Source organism: Diorhabda sublineata, chromosome 7 (genome assembly GCF_026230105.1).
Source record: "Diorhabda sublineata isolate icDioSubl1.1 chromosome 7, icDioSubl1.1, whole genome shotgun sequence".
NCBI classification, from domain to species: Eukaryota; Metazoa; Arthropoda; class Insecta; order Coleoptera; family Chrysomelidae; genus Diorhabda; species Diorhabda sublineata.
The window spans coordinates 22787059-22806712 of record NC_079480.1 but is presented as its reverse complement, the minus strand read 5'-3'; the positions used below and the strand labels follow the sequence as shown (position 1 = coordinate 22806712).

The window sequence follows — 19654 nt, the reverse complement described above, 5'->3', positions numbered from 1 at the left end:
TCACATTTAATGGATTTTTTGTAGGGTTAAAGTGTCTGTTGCAAGGAAAGACGAAATTTTAAATGAACTGCAACAAGAACATAAATCTCTACAAGAAAAATGCGTTTATTTGGAAAATATCATTGAACAACAAAGAAAAGAATATCTGATTAAATGAAATATTTTCCACTTTAATTTAATGAACTTTAGTGTTAGTTTATATTTTTATATATTTCTCATTATATAAATTGTATTTACGTAAATAAAAAAAAATAGATTTTTAGAATTTTTTAATCAATCCCATTATGTCCCCGATTACTTGTTTTAAGACTTTTAAATAAAAGTAACATTCAAATTACGCGCCATTAATAACAATATGAACTTAATAGATAATATTCACATCCCGAGATGGCGATGGAACTAATAATATTGTCCCGCTTTATATACAAATTATTCTATGGTTCAAATGACAGATATGCTTCAAAGTCTATATAAGAGAAGGCATTTATATCAAACATATGCAATTTCAATACAGATAGGTAAAATGTGTTACCTAAATTTGTTCTGTATCTTCAGTAATTTAAATATTATTTTCATTTTTAATACTCGCATGAATAGCTAAGTGAAAAGTTGAAAACTATTTAAATATTGATTAACTAACAAAATGGATTTCAGCGACACCTATTGCATTAGAAATGATCTTTAGACTTTTCTCATAATTTTCAATAAGGTAACCTGTAACTGTTTTACTAAAATTCAAGAAACTGCTACTAGATGGCGATACAATAGAAAATATTATTGTTACTTAAATTTCACGTATATTTATTCGATCATTTACAATTTATAAATATATCTGTATAACTACTAAAAAAATCGCTATTTTTTGTAGATGTATTTATGAAAAGTTTTTAATTGACCGAGAAAATGACAGCGACACCTAGCGCATTAAAAACGATCTTCATTTTTCTATTATCAAATTTTGTGTGTTAATATGTTAACCTGTAATTGATTTATTGTAACACCAAAGTTAATTGATAGATGACGCTACGGTAGAAATAATGTATTTGTACATCAATTAAATATTACAGTTATTATTTGTTTTTAAAATAATATATAAATTTGGAATATTAAAATTTAGTAAATTTGTGTAAATACAAAAAATCTATCTAATAATATACCTTACAATGAGATATACAAATAAAAGGTAATGTTAGAAGTAACTTTAAAAAAAAAAACAAGAAAATGATATAATTTTATCGTAGTCAACACTGTGTTAATGGAAAAGCTCAAGGCCATTTTTAATATTTAAATGTAAAAAGATTAAACGACAAATATCTTATTTTTTATGGGTATTTATTTTGTAATGACAATTTTATTGTTGCTCAAACAATTGTATACGACGTAAAAACGAATGTTGAATTATTATTAGTATATGAATAAATATGATTTAAAAATAAAATGAAAATTTGCAAAACAAATTATAGATACTTATACGAATCAATTAGTTTGGCAACATTGCCAAGTTGCAGCTACCCATACCGGTTAATTATAATTTCCCGCGATCCTCTCCCATCTAAAACTGGGTAAACATCACTGTCATTGAGTTATTTTTTTTGTAGTACGTTTCTTGGAATTTATTTATATTTACATATTAGTGATGGAGACAAAAGCAGTTTAATGTTAACGTTATATCTCTTATACTATTAACTACTTATACCGGGTGGGCAACTAAAAACGACCAGCGGCCATACCTTGGAAACAAAATATACTGAGATAAACAAGAAAACGAAATAGAATATACAAGTCCTAAATTTTATTCCTTTCGTAATAGTCTAAATCTCAATATACTGCATCTTTATACTTATAACTGTATTATTATCATTTATTGCGAAATTTTTAATTAACGTTCTTTGCAAAAAATGCCATAGCAACTAAAAAAAAATTATTCGGTATGGCGTCAACTACAAGAATTGTATTCAAAATATATGCTAATAAATGTAATTTGCTGGATGTTTGGCATCGTTGTACGTCTGAACTGGAGTCGCTTTCATAAAAAAAGTTGGTTGTTGGTTGCACGTTTTTGTTTTCAGTTGGGTATTTCAGTTCGTTGTGTGGTGTCGTGTGAGTTGCTGTGTAAGCTATACAAAACTAACGGCTGTTTATATATATATATATATATTCCTTATATATATAGTAAAAATATTAAATAAGTTAGTATAAAATCAACAGGTATGTTATTATTTACATATTGCTTATTAATAAGTAGTTGCTGCTAAGTTACAAAAGAAAAAACAAACAATTCCCGCCACAAAAGCTTTCCATTATATTAACCAAATGTGATTACTTATATCTCGAAAATTATTTAATTCTATTTACCGATATAGAACATCATAAGATAAAATTCCACATGTTTAATACGTATTACCAAAAAATATTTTTAGATCTATAGTGAAGGCGAAATTTATAGTTGATATCGGTCATATATAGTCGTTACAGATTACCATCTGCAATAACACTAATTATAATTAAGAGAGACATTTCTCTAGTGAACAGGACCGTATTAAATTGAAATTAGTAGTAAAATCCATGTAAATATACAGTACCAGTAAAAAAATGAAACTATAGTTTGTAATATTTAAATTTTTGATTCATTCCATTATTATTCCATAATCGTCGTCTAGTCTAGTTGGTTCCGTTCTTTTTTTAGAATATTCAATGGCGGATTTACAGATTTGCCGCCTATAGGCTATTCATCTTAAGCCGCCTCTGCCGAATTCTGAAATCCTATACGTTGCTTCATAATTATTTAAATTACATTCTTTATGAATAAAATTTCAATTTTACAATATGAGAACTAACGTTTCATAAAAAATTAAGTTGAATTATGAAATAATTACAATAAATTTAGATTAAGAGGCGGGATTAGTCCAAATACTACGCTGAACCACGTGACGGGCGTGAGAGAGAGGAGAGAGAAACGCTACGTAGTTTTTTTCCGATGAAATTTTGTTTAAAAAATGATTTTATTTGGCAAACGGTAATTTTCCACGAAAAATCACGATTAAATTGTTTAAATAATACTGAATTGATATATCTTCTTAATAAATAGGTAATATGACCTAAAATGAAACACGTAGCATTGGATAGGTCAGGGGGAGGAGCATGGAAACGGCTATGTTAGGCTACATAATATGACCACGTGGTTTATGGACGCCCCCTAACTATATTGTGTGAAATCTCGTTCATATATCTTCGTCTTCTACGTGTGAATCGAAAACAAAATCTGCCGGCCACAACCTGCTGGTGAAATCACGCTGAGGATATTCAGAAAATTGTTTTTTGACTTCCCTGTACATTTTGTCCAACAACAACTCAATTGGGTTTAGGTCTGGCGATTGTGACGGCCAAATAATTACTTTAGGTACATTCTTCTTTTCCAATTTTTTCAAATATCTTTGCACAACGAAACCAACACCAAACCTGCGCCATTTTGAAACTGAAGTTACGAGAACGAAAACAACTCGTATTACGAATTTCATAAAAATACGTTTTATTTCAAAAAGTATGAATTACAACACGTTGTTGCGTCTTACAGGGACCAAACTACAATCATAAACACCGAATGTATAAAGAATAATAAAGAAATCAGCTGATAGTTGGATGGTTTAATTTTTCAGACTAAATATAAACATACCCTCGTATAAAGTATACAAATTATAGACACTATTATTTTGTGTTTGTAAGGAAATACGAAAAGGAAATTTGTTAAAGTGTATTATCTTGAAATTTAATGAATTGATTACGGGGTGGGCAATTACTTTTGACCGGCAGAGTATATAAATACATTATCTTGTGATCATTAAAAAATGTGATTTCTGTTAGGAATTTTTCCTATTACGTATAAAATTTACAGTTATTATTTGTTTTAACATTTATCTTTTCCATAATAGTTTCCTTTTCGAATTAACACTAGTGACACTAGAGATTCATGATTATACCTATAAGTTTTGTTTGTTATTTCCAATGTCACTAAATTCATTAGAAATTAGACGATTTCTCGTGCGGCTTTAATTTTTAATATACTACCTATAATATCTTTTGATATATTGATAATTCGAAAATTGTGTGTCTAGACTTGTTTTTTGTTGATAACATTTCGAAATAAATTCAGGGCCGTTTAATATAGTAACACAGCCTTAAAAAAAATCAAATGAATAAAAAATATAGTAAAGTTCATAATTTGATAAAGAATTCTTCATTATTTCGGTAATAATTTCCCCATACTACTTCCACATGACCAATTTAAATTACAAGCATACGCCTTCAAGTCATGTGATACTTGTGTATATTTCAGTGTTGCCAAATTTTTTCGCAGACTTTTCTTTAACAAAGTAACAAAAATTATTCATACTTAGAAAAACAGTACCCGGCGGGTGATGAAAATTTTATCTCGATTAGAACATTTTTCAATAAGAATAAAAAAAATTATCTAATTACTTGAAATAGGTCAACGAGTAACGTGTCATGAGACGTCGGCCATATTGTCGTGGCAAACAAATACTTTATTTCATTTGTGTATACAGAATGGATTGCTTCGAGCGTTTTTTTCATCGAAATAAATATCTTTTGCCAAAAAAAACGAAAATCAAACGCCGATATAACCATTATTTTTTTGTAAATAACGCAATATTTGTCCCCCAAGACGATATGAGGGATGGTTGTGACGTCATCCAAAAATGACAGTGTTGAAATTTCGGTTTTCAAATTTGGAGCTAATTTTTATCATGTAAATACGCTGAAAAAATTAACAAAATTGAAAACTCACATCAAAATCGTTTATGTTAAAGAAAGTTATTCAGCTCTGGCAACACTGGTTTAATCATGGAATTGTGGCCATATTAAATTATTGAACACGTGTTTTCAATGGTTTATAGTTAATAAAACTACTAGTGGCTTAAACAAATTATTTCTCATAACAATAGTTTTTATTTATTTTTAAAGAATGTACTTTGAAAAGATCGCAATACCAAATTAGTACTGTTTCTAAATATCAATGTAGAATTAGCAATGGAGCATCAAAATACATGCGCTGAATATATATTTAACTTATTATAATGAATTTTTCTTATTATTTAAAATTTATATATTCAGAATGAAGAGAATAATAATAAATATTTTCTCGTATAATGTCGTTAAATAATCTCCCGCCAAATAATGAGGTTATTGTTGTATAATAATTTCTTGTTAGATTGCAAATAAAAAAAATAATGATAAACGTCATTAAGTCTTTGTGGATTACTTGCATCCGGATTCAGCAGAACAAAACAATTTTATCACATCGTATCATAACGGTTTTAATTGTAATAAATACGAAAAAGTAGGTCATCCATCATCTTTTAAAAATTTTTATCACTAAAACGCACTTCTTTACAATTTTTGTATAGTAAACTGCCTTATCGATAAAGCGCGTTATCGTTTTATGCCTTTTTGTAATACATTTAGTTTTTAATAAATGTTTTAAAACCTTAAGAAACCAATAAAAATAAATTTGGAAGTTTTATTATTTGTATTATTCGTTTATTCACTATATTTTCGTTTCCTTCTATATTAAAACTGAAAACAATACAAAATGGCTGATCTTGTCAATATACGCTACAAGCGATTAAAAGTTTTCTTATTTAAATGTATATATATATATATATATATATATATATACAGTGAGATCTAGAAAAAATTAGCAATAGAATACAATAAACGTGGTATTGTTCTTTAAACCTAATATTCCTAATATTTATTATTTGGAATTTAGAAAAATTAACTTTTTTAACACAGGACACGTTTAATAGATGGCGCTACGTATTGTAATATGTTTTGTTTCTCAAATTTTCTTAATAACTGAAACCTAGTTTCCTAACAATAAATTTGAAAGTTTTTCTTACAGATTTAAAAAATACTGTACAACGAGGAGTTAAAAAGCTACGAAAAGATTTTATTAAAGTAATACGTGGAATGGCAACAGCAACTACTCGACGAAGATGGTCGGGTAAGATTTTTTTGTTATTAAATCGTTTTTTGTTTTCTTATACTTCGATGCGTTGTAAATATACTGGAAACCGGTTTTAAGTTAATAAATTCAACAACAAATCAGCGCAAGGTTGAAATTTTAGGAGGGGATTTAATATATACAAGGCTCGTATTATTTCTATAAAGAATTTTTTATCGTGGTGATTTATTTAATAAAATTTTGAAATGAAAAATATAGAAAAAATCTTTCAAAGACATTTAATAACATTGAAACCACTGCTCTGTTGCCAAGTTGACTCTCATTTTTAACCGTATCTCTTAACATATTTGTTGTATGACGTTATTTTTGAAGGTATGATTATTTGAATTAATTTATGTCACAAAAAACTAGATTTAGTTCTTATTGTAAACATAAATTATTATTTTCTTAATAGTTATATCCTCAAATGTATATTTTTTTCATTTAACGAACCATTTGTGCGGCATTAATCTCTATCGTCGGCCATATTGGATGCAATGAGTAGAGATACTAAAATACAACGTTGCCAAATGTGGATAGTTAACGAAAATTTTTAGTTCACAGTTCGTAATTTTTCAAACAAAACCTGTAAATCTTAATCTGAGAAAATAAATTGTATTAAATAATTGTTGCTATGGAAAATGATCGAATTAGTGACATTGGCATTAAATAAATCTTTAAACCATTTTTTAATCTCCTGATAAAAACTAAGCAATAATAAATCTGATAAATTTATCAGCTTGCATTTTTTCTCGTAACGTCATTGAAGTTCAATGATTCCATTGATTTCTCACGTTGATTTTTCTACATTTTTTATAAATTTTAAGGTCAAAAGAATTGCGAAGACTTTGTTAATTTTTACTATTTTTTTTTACAAAGAATCGACTACGTAGATCAATTATACTGCGTTTTAATTTCTATTTTCAGATTAAATAAATTACTGATAAACATTTGAAATTATATTATCTGATAAACAAAAAATCTGACAACCATGTAGGTAAATAGGAAACTAAGAACGTCCGCCATATTTAGAAACTTTTATGACCTCCTACCTATAGACAAATCATCATATAGATTAATCCACGAAGTTATTTGGTATGATAGTGTAGTTCTACCCGGAACAGTTCCGTACTGTATTTATACATCAATCTAACCGCGTTTTTTTTTCAAGTATAGTTTAACAAAAATTTCTTTTCATCTCAGACTTTATAACATGTCGTCAAGTTTTGAACATAATGGTGATTCTCGGATTCATGTTCAACTACATGTTACGAGTAAATCTAACGATTGCCGTAGTAGATATGGTGATACCGACAAACGCGACAGAAGAAACGAGAATGAAGCTAATGGAACAGAACAAATTCAACTGGACCACTTCGCAGGTAGTCGATTTAATTTATTTTTAAAGAGGTCGTGACCTGTAGTTTCGCGCCAATATTGTAGTAGACAATAAAAAGGGAAATTATAAAATGTGAGTTTATAGTGAATTTAATACAAAATGGCCAAAAGTTTTTGTTCAATTTTCAGAAAAACGAAGTATTGGGAAGTTTCTTTTGGGGTTATATATTAACGGAAATACCAGGAGGCCGAATGGCTGAAATAGTGGGTGCTAGAAAAGTTTTCGGAGGTGGAATGTTATTAGCTAGTTTATTAACGATTCTTACACCAGTGGCGTCCACTAATTTCTACGTACTAGTCGTTCTAAGAGCGTTAGTAGGACTCGCTTTGGGAGCTACTTGGCCTTCCATGCCTCCAATGGCAGCTAAATGGATACCTCCAATGGAGAGATCGAAATTTATGGCTAATATGATGGCTAGTGCATTGGGAGCGGCTCTAACATTACCGGTAACTTTTTATTTTTACACCAAAGCCCTTATAGGAATATTAATTAATTTTTATTTCCAAAATTAGGCATTAGTAGTGACATCTATGGTTAATATATTGATATTATTTACAGGTAATCATAAAAAAAAGATAAAACACTTTTAATTATTCCGATAAATCCCCTAGTCCGTCCCTGTTTCTTTTTGTAGTTCGTTTTATATCCTCGTCGATCTAGATGTCGCTACTAATATAGGTAAATGATCCCCTACTGTGAATATTTTACTTCTAGATATCGGATTTAACAAAGAAGACGAATTTCTATACCGGATGTTAAAAAAAATCTCATGAACAATTTTTTGTGCAGGTTTGTGGTTTTTTAATCAGTCTATCTGGTTGGGAGTGTGTTTTTTACGTAACTGGTGCCGTAGGTATAGTTTGGTCTATACTTTGGTTCACATTAATATACGATTCTCCCTCGCAACATCCGAGAATAACCGAAGTAGAAAAATACGAAATTGAAACTAAAATAGCGCAAATGGAAGGAGGCGGTACCAAAAATGTCAAACCCGAAAAACTACCTTTGAAAGAAATATTGACTTGCGCGCCCGTTTGGGCGATTATCGTGACCCATGGGTGTTCCGTATTCTGTTATTTCACTGTTGTAAATCAATTACCCACGTATATGAAGGACGTCCTACAATTTAATATTAAAAACAATGGATTACTATCGAGCTTACCTTATTTTGGTATGTAAAAAAGTACGAACGTACTATACCGTGGTTGTCTACAAAGTAACTGGTCGTTTTAGTAGGGCGTGGCTACGGCCGCCATCTTGGCGCTAAATGTGAAATTGAAAGTTTTGATTAGAATTTTATTAGCAATGTTGCCAGAACTGAAGGATTTCTTGTTAAATTGAGACTTTTAAAAATCTATGAGATTGAAGATTTTTATCTAAAACTCAGGCTTTTTTTGGGGAAAAAATTATTTCTAGCAAATTTTTCAATAATTTTTCCATCAAAGTAATAAGATTGAACTATTGATAAAAAAAACAATAAAAAGTTTTTGGTTGTCTGTATCTGACTGTTTCAGAATTTGACAATCATGCTAATTTGGCGTTTTCGAAGTCGCTTAATAGATTTATCGTTGAAATCAACCGAATGTACTAATTATCGACATCAGGGACATCGATAAATGGTTTCTGCGACTTCGAAAACGCTGAAATAAGGTGTTTTTGTGATTATTAACAGGGCAAATATGGAAATTTTTCCTTTTGCTGTTTTGAGGTACTTGAGTTAAAAAAACATCGCTAACTACTCTGGCAACACTGTTTTCTACATTCCAAGCGATGCCCATTATTTTTTTTTTTTTTTATCAAAAAAATGTTACTGTTTAGACAACCCTCGTATTTGTTGAATTTTTAAATAGAATAATCAAATAATTTACGTTTTATCAATTTTCAAAATAAAAAAATAACTTTTTGACTAAATTTATATAACAATAATGCTTTTGCTCTCATTTTTAATAAAAATATTTATAGTATTACAGATGGAAATAAAAGATATCTGGCAACTACGCGAATTCGTATTAAAACTCGACGGCAACGTCGTACTGTCAGATGATTGGAATTACGATTAGCAACGATGATTCATTCATTTGTTTATTACGAATAATATTTCGAAAAAATTCATATAAATCATTTATTTTCAATTTTTTAATTATTTTGATTATAATTTCCGTAAAATTTTCAAATTCATATATAGTTTAAACGTTTCTAGTTATCTTTAGAATAACTTGATATATGTTGACGTCATCAAAGGTTAATTATTTCCATAGTAATATACGAAGCGCTGTTGCCACGCTTTTTATAAATACTAAGAAATAAATTTTTTCATAACAAATAATTGAATAATAAACTGATATATTTTGACGTCATTAAAGGTCAATTATTTCCATGGTAATATACTAAGCGCTGTTGCCATTCTATTATAAATACTGAGAAATAAATAACATTTTTTATATAAGAAATAATTGAATAATTCATTTTCTAACGACTGTTTTGCCGTTGTTACAACGCTTCTCAATTTACAGGTAAATATTTGATGGCGGTGTTGGCTAGTTACGCGGCGGATAAACTTAGAAAATCCGGCAGAATGTCGACGACTGTAACTAGAAAAGTTTTCACTACGTTCGCTTGTTCCCTTCCCGCTATTATGATGGTAATCCAAGCTTTATGGGGGAAAACGTCCGCCATTTCAGTAACCGTGTTCACGTGCGCCCTATTTTTCAACGGGGCTGTTACGGCGGGGTATCTCTCGAACGTACTTGATATCGCGCCGAATTTTTCCGGTACCATATTCGGTATGGCCAATACTCTGTCTTCCATAGCCGGATGGGTGTCTACGAAAGTAGTGGCGGTTATAACAGAAACGGAAAGTACCTTCCGTACTTGGAGGTACATATTTTGGATATTGGCCGGTGCTTATGCGTTTGCGACGGTGGTTTACCTCGTTTTCGGTACCGGAAAGTTGCAAAAGTTCAATTCTGTAGACACAACTATCCAAGGGAAGGAATTACAGCCGCTGAAAACGAAATACGAAAACGGAAAAGAAGCCGATATCGCATAAAATACTTCGTCTCGTTTTACAAGATGACGTGAAAATGATCTAAAACAACATTTTTTCAAATTATTTTTACAAACATATCCAATTGGAAAATAAATAAATCTGAAGAAGTACATTAGAACTACCTCGATATCAAATTTCTAAAATTGTATTTTTCAATTTTTTTATAATAAAGTTGTTGGGCATTTTTTTTATTTTATTCCTCCTTTACACCTTTCCCCTATTCTAAATATTGAAAAAAAGTAAATCTAGTTTCCACGTTAAAAAAACTCAATCTGGCAACGTTGTTCCAATGTGACCAAGTGTTCTTACTATGACTCATAATTGTGACGTAAAAAATGAACACAGGTCATCATCTGTGTTCCGAACAAAACAATTTCAGTCATTAGATTCAAATTAATCTATTTCATAAAATAATTAGTTCAAGGTAAGTAAACAATATCAAAAATTATTTCTTGTACATTTTAATAAGAATCTTAAGTTGCTGGTTACATCGATTTGTGTAGATTCAATTCATAATGTCTTAATCGATTTGTAAAGATGTGGTAAATATAAATCGATTCGATTTAAACATTTTTATCGAAATATAAATAAAATGAAATCGTAAACTCATTTATATTACGGGGTGGTTATAACAGTAGTTCATAATTTATTTTTCACTATTTAATTTATAACGTATCAAGATTACGTCCGATATTTCAATATATGTTAAAATATTTTTTAACAGTTGATATGATTGATTAGCACTTTGACTTATCCTTAACCAAATCCAGTGTTGCCGGAATAGAAAAATTTTCTTCAATATAAATGATTTTAAACGAAAGTATCTACCGAATTGAAAGCTTTTATTCAAAGAATTTCAAAGCGAAACTGTTTAGTTGGTGAATATTTGGATAATTTCATCAAAAAACTTAACTTTTATTACAATTAAGTAATTATGAGAATGAAATAAAGTTAGAAAACGAAATTCTGGTTACGTCAAATATATAAAGATATTAGGTTAGTTTTTTTCTATTACTCAATTTTGTTCTTATAACGTCTATTTTCTTTTCTCTTGTCACTTTATAAGGAATATGTAGATTCTTTTAAGGAAGTTCGTCAAAAAATGTGGCACCAATGTATAAATAGTCTTATAATTAATAATGGCATCTTTTCCAAGGTAAATTTGGAATAAAAATTAATGCGAGTTGTGTATAAGACTCATTTATTATATATTTTTAGAGAATTATAATTGAAAGTATATTTCACGATTTTATTATTCATACTAAATATACCGGGCGGTTTTGATTTACTTTTTACGAAATCGACGTTTATTATTTAATATTTATCTAAATTCCTTCAATTCTCTTTCTTCTTTTTTATACACTGCCTACATATCTAATCGTAATTCTCCAATCACTGCATAATCTTAAATACAAAAGTCAAATTACGGGCAAAAGAAGAATAACTTGACAAATTGTCAACGATATAGGTTATTATTAGAATATTTCAAAATTCTATGGTAATAAATGTGACTGGGTAGATAGTCTGCGAATTGAACCTGTTACAACTGAGAAGAAAAAGAAGACGATAGTTTTTCAGTACACAAAACAAGGAAATAAATAAAACACAATGTTATTCGAACAATTTATTTTTACATATTTACACTAATAAAAATAAATTACACGTTTCGTATTTAATAAAACAAAAAATGGAATTTTTAATCAATACGAAATAAATGCATTTCCCTCAAAACTTATATAAATTCATGTTATAAACATGACAAAAAACTAGTTACGTAAAATTACATCCAAATTACATTCTACACTATGTGTATTAAGGCTCGTTGAAACGGTGACATTCATGTCGTGACATCAAATGCTGTGACAGCGTAAGACATTCGACGTTATGACACTAGGTGTTCACACGTACCAACACATGTGTTGCGACATACTATTATCAAAAATGGCGGAACTCGTAACTGCAGTAGCGGATGTATTAGAGGAACTAATTAATTTGAAGTTGAGGCAAAAATTAAAAAGGCGAGTGTGGGTAAGAAAGTGGATTAGACGTAGGAACACATTAGATGCACCAGGAACGGTGCTGAGGGACTTGGAGATAATAGGAGACGAATCCTTCCCTTTAAGAGAGTATCTAATGAAACCTTATCCTAGGCGGCCCAACCATAGTATTACGGAACGTGTTTTTGACTCTAGATCGTGTCGAGCAAGAAGAATAATCGAGAATAGATTCGGAATTTTAACGAATCGTTTCCGGATATTTTTAAGGGCAATAGATCTTGAACCAGAAAAAGTTGTTACAAACCGTGAATACGTGCTGTGCTTTACATAATTGGATTAGGAAAAGTCAAATTATGGATTAACACCTGATGTTGAAGATACAGAGAACGCTAAAATTGGTTTAGGAACATGAACAACAAATACTAGAAAGCGTGCACAGTTAGCTGATTACTTTATGGGCGAAGGCGAAGTATAATTTAAAAATGTTCAAAAGCGCTTCTTCCGCTTGATCCCGTTTATTTCTATCCTTTAATGCTGAAATGGACTTATCCCATAGACAAGGGTATTGCTGGTAACATTCCAGAAATGTAAGTATATCAAATCAAGACATGATCGAATGACAAACAGCAGATTCGCGCCAAAAAATCAGTACTGTCACCGTCGCCGATGTTCAAACGATGAAACAAGCGAGACATTTGATGTCACGATGTCGTATATCAAAAATTTTTGATATACAGCACTAACGTCATGACATCGAGTCCTTCAACTGTTCAGACAATGCATTGTTGCGCCATTCACGTCACGGCATTAGGTGCCACGGCATAAAATGTCATTGTCTGAACGAGCCTTTAATTCGACAACATATGGAATAAGGTTTTTAATGGGAAAAATTATTTGAAATTTCCTAACTAAACGAAAATAAATACTGTCTGTATTGGTCACATAGAATTACTATTAAAAATAGAGGGAACTTGTTCAAGTGACCACGAATTGCTGATAGAGAGAGAGGTAAAACACGGTATACCATTCTATTCTGATCAGATCACGATGACGTCTAAGTTTCGAGTTGTAAGATGGACAAAGAAAGAATATAACATACCGATAGTACATTTCCACTTAAATTCCCTTCTCTCTATGTTTAATATTAATTCTATGATTGATTAGTGGTGACGCGATTTTGTATTAGTATGAAAAGTGTAAAGTAGCGACTAGGTTCGGATATGCGGGTTGAGTTTATTTAATGGGAAAATTTTTTTTAGATGTTTAGAGGAATAACCATTGTTTATTTACTTTGCAAAAAGTGGTTCTACAGTTGACAAGTTATAGAGTTCATGTAAAAAGTACATATCGTTCGACAACTAGTAAATTTTTTTACTCTATGTAAAAAGTGTAAGCCGTTCGACAGCTGACAAGTCAGATATAATGTTTTTTATCTATGGAAAAACCGTTCGACATTTGACAACTGACAAAATCATTTAAATTTTTTAATAGTTTTGTCAAGGTTGGATGTAATTTGTAAATTTTTCAAAATTTAGAATATTTACAGTGTAATTATTGTTCTTTTTAGAGAAAATGAGACCCCGAATTTATTGTTAGTATGCATGTATATAATTATTAAAAATTTAAATCCTAAAAATCGAATTATTGCCGTGTTTGTATTTCATAACCTAACAAAACAAATGTACAACTAAAATAAATTAAATAATCATAAAAAGTGGTTCAAAAACCATAACATGAACTTTTTCATCATATTGAAAAACCGTATAACAAATAAAGTCAAAAATGCACCAAAAAATTTATTATAGAAGTTTTTTATTAAAATTTCCAACCATTTTCGTTTATATTTATGACTTAAGTTAACAAAAATAAATGTCAACCACCCCAACTGTGATTAAGTAAAGAAATAGTAACAAACAACCAAAAAGTCTTAATCCTTTACAAATCCTGGTTTTTAATTGAAGTATTGAAAGTATCGCTTCAATGAGACTTCATGGGGATAAAAAAATCACCTTGTACAGTCTTTTTTACACAATATTAGGTCGATAAAACCCAGTTTCAGTTTAAATGAACGTAACAGATACATTATATGCTATAACATCCATTTTTTTTCCAACTATCAGCCGAACAATTCAAATATCTTCATTAATAAAGCAATATTCTTAGATTTGAGAAAGGTATTTGACTTATTATATAAATAAGAAATAAAAATGGAAATAATGTCAAGTAAGAACAGGATTTTTATAAAGAAGTATCTTTATATGGGAAGGATAATGGATTTAGAAGACCATAAGGACACTTTACGACGATTCATATCAATAATTTATGACCAAAATGTGATTTATTTAACAGAATGCTGACTTAAAACAACTAGAAGATCCCAAAGCTCAAATAAATCCTCTATTTGCTGCCAGTTTTCTAATGTTTATTAAACTCAGCAGATAAATGAGATTGACTGATAATAATCGATGATTTGATTCGTTTTTTATCTAATATTTTATTAGTAATGCATCAGAACTCCTTATAAAGGACATTATTGATACAAATTTCACTAATAACCTCAACAATGTCTGCCACTTCAACTATCTGTCATTTATATTGATAAAAAACATATGACTGTGTCTCCAAATGAGTTTTATTCACAATTTTCTCCAAACAATGCACTGCATAGTTTTCTGAACCAAATATGGTCAAGGAAAAATATTTACCCCAACAGATTCACAACAATTAGGGGTTTCAAATAAGTGTGAGGGATAATCGAAGTTAATTGTCACCTAGAGTGCAATATTTTTGGATTTGAGAATAGCATTTGACATAATTTTATGAGGAAGTATATTTAGAAGGAAGGAAAATTGGTTTAAAAGACCTCCACAACATTCTGCAATGATTTATGACTGTTTGAATGTGGCTCCAAATGAGTTTTCTTCACAATTTTTCCCCAAAAAAAACGCACAATTAGAGGTATTAGCAACAATAAAACTAAAAATTGACAAAAGAAGTCAATTTTTATGTATAAAACAATATTCTTGGATCTAGGAACAGCATTTGACAAACAAAGATCAGAGTGAAAGCAGAATTTTCATAAGGGGACTTTTTAGGCGTCATATAGGAAGAACAATGGATTTAGAGGAGCACCACTACACTTTACCAAAAAGTGATTTTTTGGAATAAAACATTGAATTAACACGGCTAGAAGGGTCCATTATTTCATTAACAAAACCAAAAATGAAGATTTTAAATGATTTATACAAATAAATTGTCTAACAGCAAAAATTAGCTCATTTTCTATTTTTTTTTACATTTTGGTCTTTTTTATGCTGTATTATCAACAATGTAACAAAAAATGACATAATCGAAGTTACTTCTCGTCTATGAAGCTATATTCTTGGATTTGAGAACGGCATTTGACATATTATACAAAATGAAACGTGCTTTTATTTATTTGTCAATTTTGAATGAAAATAAGAAATTAAAGATGGAAATAATGTCGAATAAAAGCAGGATTTTCATAAAGAAGTGTGTTTAGACGCCTTAAATGGACGATAATTGATTTAGGAGAGCACCACAACATTTTACGATGATTTATATAGATTATATTTAAACAAAATGTGACTTTTTGGAATAAAACGTTGACTTAACACAGCTAGAAATCTCCCAGGGTAAATTATTTCATTAACAATACCAAAAATGAAGTTCATAAATAATTTAAATCAATAAAGTATTAAAAAATAAAAATAAATCCAAATAAAAGCAAAAAATCTGTATTTTTTAATCAATTTTGATGTTTTTTTTAGTAAACTGATCGTGTACATCAATAAGTACAACCATAATATTTTCTCCGAATAAATGATTACGTTTAATAAAAATTCAATACAATTTTGAACTTAATACAATTTTAAAAGTAGACGTAGTTTCTTTTATTGCGAAAAATTCTTCCCGAATTCATATTTTTCTACTTACGGTTCGATTTAAAGAAAAAATTCACGCGTCTAGATCGTTAACAAATAAAACTTCCTTATTTTTCAGTCCGGCTTGTTCCAATGTTTGGATCTGTTCATGGTGCTCCCTCCGACATTTCAATATCCTCTTTGGGAAATTCGTTGTTATTTCAAACGAATCCGGAGCGTTCGGATGACAAAATAAAAAATAAAAAACCGCCTGAAACAAATACAAATAAGCGCAGAATACATTAAACATTTTTTTTTTCACCTCTAAGGAATGAGTTTTGAGAAATCTTCTTTCCAATCTGCTACCACACGGTAATTTAAACACTACGTGTACGGCGTCGGGGTGCGTGGCGTCCGGTTCGTGAGGAATCCTTTGTAAAGAGTTGATTTTTTCCTGTTCCAAAGTTTCCTTACGTTCCAATTCGGCCAATCTTTCCTAAAATAAATCACATAATTATCTCTACACATTTCTAATGACAAAAAAAAGATAATTTACCTCTTCTAACCTACGTTGTTCCTCTTCTTTTGCTTTTCTCTCTTCTTCTTTTTTTCTTTCTTTTTCTTGATCGGCTCGTAAGCTTTCCATGAAGGCCTCGTCTTGCTGTGATCTTAATGACCTACAATTATGTTTGTTTTGACGATACTGTATATTTCAATTGAATTTTGATTGTTAAATGGTTAGATAACATACCGGTTGATGCTTGCTTCGAACCTATCAGCTCTTGCAGACACCAAATTTATTTCGTATTCATTTACAATGGTAATCAGTCTCTGTTTTAGCAATTGTGGATTTGAATATCCTTCTAACCTACCTAAAATTAATATTTTCGGTGTTTGGAAAGCAGATAATGTAAATATTTAATATACCCTTTGTTTAAAATTTAAGAAAATCATAAATTTGTTCATTGAAACTGCTTTTAAATACTTTGCGCTGCCAAAAATCAAGGACATTATTTTTTTTGAACACAAAAGACCTACTTTTAGAAAAATGACAAATTTTATCAATTGGACACTAAAAATAATACCATAATTTGTAAATTTAAAAATAATTTCCACAATTGGTCCTTACAAACCCATTCTTTATACTTTTTGCTGCCAAAAATCAAAGAAATTGTTATTGACGAACACAAAGGACCTAGTTTTAGGTGAAAGGACACATTTTATTAATCGGGCAATAAAAATTACACCAAAATTTGTAAATTTAGAAATGATATGCAACTTTTGGCAATAGAAGTCATTTTTCAATACTTTTTGCTGACAAAAATCAAGGAAATTTTTATTTTTGAACATAAAGGACTTACTTTTAGGATAAATGACAAATTTTATCAATTGGGCACTAAAGATAACACCAAAATTTGTAAATTTAGAAATAATTTCCCCAATTGGTCCTTACAAATCAATTCCTTATATGTTTCTCTGACAAAAATCAAGGAAATTGTTGATAAACATAAAGGACCTACTTTTAGGTTAAAGGACGCATTTTATCAATTGGGCACTAAAAATAACATGACAATTCGTAAATAAAATTCACCAATTGGCAATAGATGTCATTTTCTTTGGCTAAAATAAGTAAATTATTGTTTGTGAACATGAAATAAAATAAAATCCAAACTTTTCCTATAGAAATCATTTTCAAGTACTTTTTGATACAAAAAATTAAGCAAATCAATGATAATAAACACAAATGACCTACTTCTACGAAAACGGGCAGTTTAGTAACAAAAATAGCATCATCATTTGTAATTTTATATATAAAATCCAAAATATATCCATAAATATTAAAATAAAACAAATTTTAACAACATAAACCAATTAAATTGCGGATAATCTAATAAACTTTGAGATAATCATCAAAAAGTGATCTACTTTTAGCGAAGCACCAGTCAATCATAAAATCATTGATTATTATGTCCCCATGTGAGTACGTTGAAGTACCCAAAGATAATTTCACACTTTCTTATATTTTTATTTGAAATTTTAATAAAAAAATGAAAAAATTCTTTGATTTAGAATTCCAATTACAAAAATTGTTTTTGGGTAAAAAAAATAAACCTATTTTAAAAAGAAACAAACTAACACATTCTAATTAAATATTAAATGCCCCTATTTCTAATATGCAGTGCAAATAAACCCTTAACACCTAAATAAAACACAATATTATTAATTTCTAGTAAAAATACTGAAATTTATATTAAAAACCAAACAAGCCTTACCTACTATAGTCATTCTATTTTCTTTTAACACTAAAACTGCCAAAAAGGGATAATGGCTAGCTCTGACTGCACTAGAGGTTTTCTGCCCTTCACCTGACTGTGCTGAACAACCCCAAAACAAAAACGTTTGATTGATGTACTGAATTAGTTCATGATCAGATAAAGTTCCATTACAAAATGAATCAGTATCCGTTGCTTTGGAATCGTGTAGATACACTAATAAAAATCTTAATTCCCTTTTTGCGTCGTTAAGAACTTGCGAAAACGTGCCTTGGTAGAATACTGGGTGGGTTTGTGAATATTTTTCTTCATATAATTTAATAAAATCCATCACATCTTGAACAGGATTCGTTCTCGGCCTAAATTCTATACCTATTAATAAAATTATATCATCCAGAAATTCCATTTAAGTCTAATTTGGCACTTAAAAATGTTTATTGAAGCATACATACCCAGTAGTCTTCGACCTAATTGTAAGAAGGTAATGAGGGTGCTGTAACACATATTCCACATAAAATTAAAAACAGTTTTGAAGATCCCTCTAAAACCGCTGCCGGAGCCATCGGTAGGTGGTGTATAATAGAAATGTTGACCCAAATGATCGCTAACTACCGCCGGCGGTCTAGATTCCAATGCATAAACAGTAGGTCTTCCTTCCCTGATATTTAGTTGTTCCTGAACGGCTACTTCCAAATTCCATTGATGTCTTTGCAATACATCCCTGCATATCGTTATATCTTCGATACCTGTGAGGTCTTGAAATTGTAGTACTTTTTCCGTTTGGTCTGTAGTTAACCCGAGACTACCGTTATTATCCATTGAATAGTTCATTTTATATTTTCTTTTTGAGGCGAATAAAAAAATACATTAATCACATGCAAATATTACTTTATTACACTTAATATTTTTTTGGCCAAACAATAAATGTCACATCATACCACCTTCCAACCGTAAAACGTCAGCTGTCAAAAACATTTGTCAACATAACTACATAAAAACAACAGAAAAAAAGGAAAATATATTTTTAAAC

The 19654-nt window shown here is 29.8% G+C and overlaps 2 protein-coding genes across 4 annotated transcripts; one reads left to right on the top strand and one right to left on the bottom strand.

The window, feature by feature from the left end:
* Window positions 1-2040: 2040 nt before the first annotated feature.
* On the top strand, window positions 2041-10657 carry LOC130446212 (sialin). 2 transcript variants are annotated; one of them, XM_056782309.1, is made up of 6 exons: window positions 2041-2208; window positions 5921-6022; window positions 7226-7404; window positions 7550-7867; window positions 8211-8592; window positions 9935-10657. In XM_056782309.1, the coding sequence occupies exons 2-6, from the start codon at window positions 5989-5991 to the stop codon at window positions 10468-10470; spliced, it is 1449 nt and encodes a 482-aa protein (XP_056638287.1). In that variant the 5' UTR covers window positions 2041-2208; window positions 5921-5988; the 3' UTR covers window positions 10471-10657. The 2 variants fall into 2 exon arrangements, with proteins under 2 accessions (XP_056638287.1, XP_056638288.1); XM_056782310.1 differs by having other exon boundaries at window positions 2068-2208; window positions 5909-6022.
* Window positions 10658-12081: 1424 nt separating this feature from the next.
* LOC130446210 (FAS-associated factor 2) lies at window positions 12082-19610 on the bottom strand. Of its 2 annotated transcripts, XM_056782306.1 has the most exons (6): window positions 19077-19610; window positions 18625-18996; window positions 17103-17223; window positions 16908-17028; window positions 16674-16847; window positions 12082-16622 (listed from the first exon to the last, which is right to left on the bottom strand). In XM_056782306.1, the coding sequence occupies exons 1-6, from the start codon at window positions 19453-19455 to the stop codon at window positions 16446-16448; spliced, it is 1344 nt and encodes a 447-aa protein (XP_056638284.1). In that variant the 5' UTR covers window positions 19456-19610; the 3' UTR covers window positions 12082-16445. The 2 variants fall into 2 exon arrangements, with proteins under 2 accessions (XP_056638284.1, XP_056638283.1); XM_056782305.1 differs by having other exon boundaries at window positions 12082-16847.
* Between the last annotated feature and the right edge of the window lie 44 nt (window positions 19611-19654).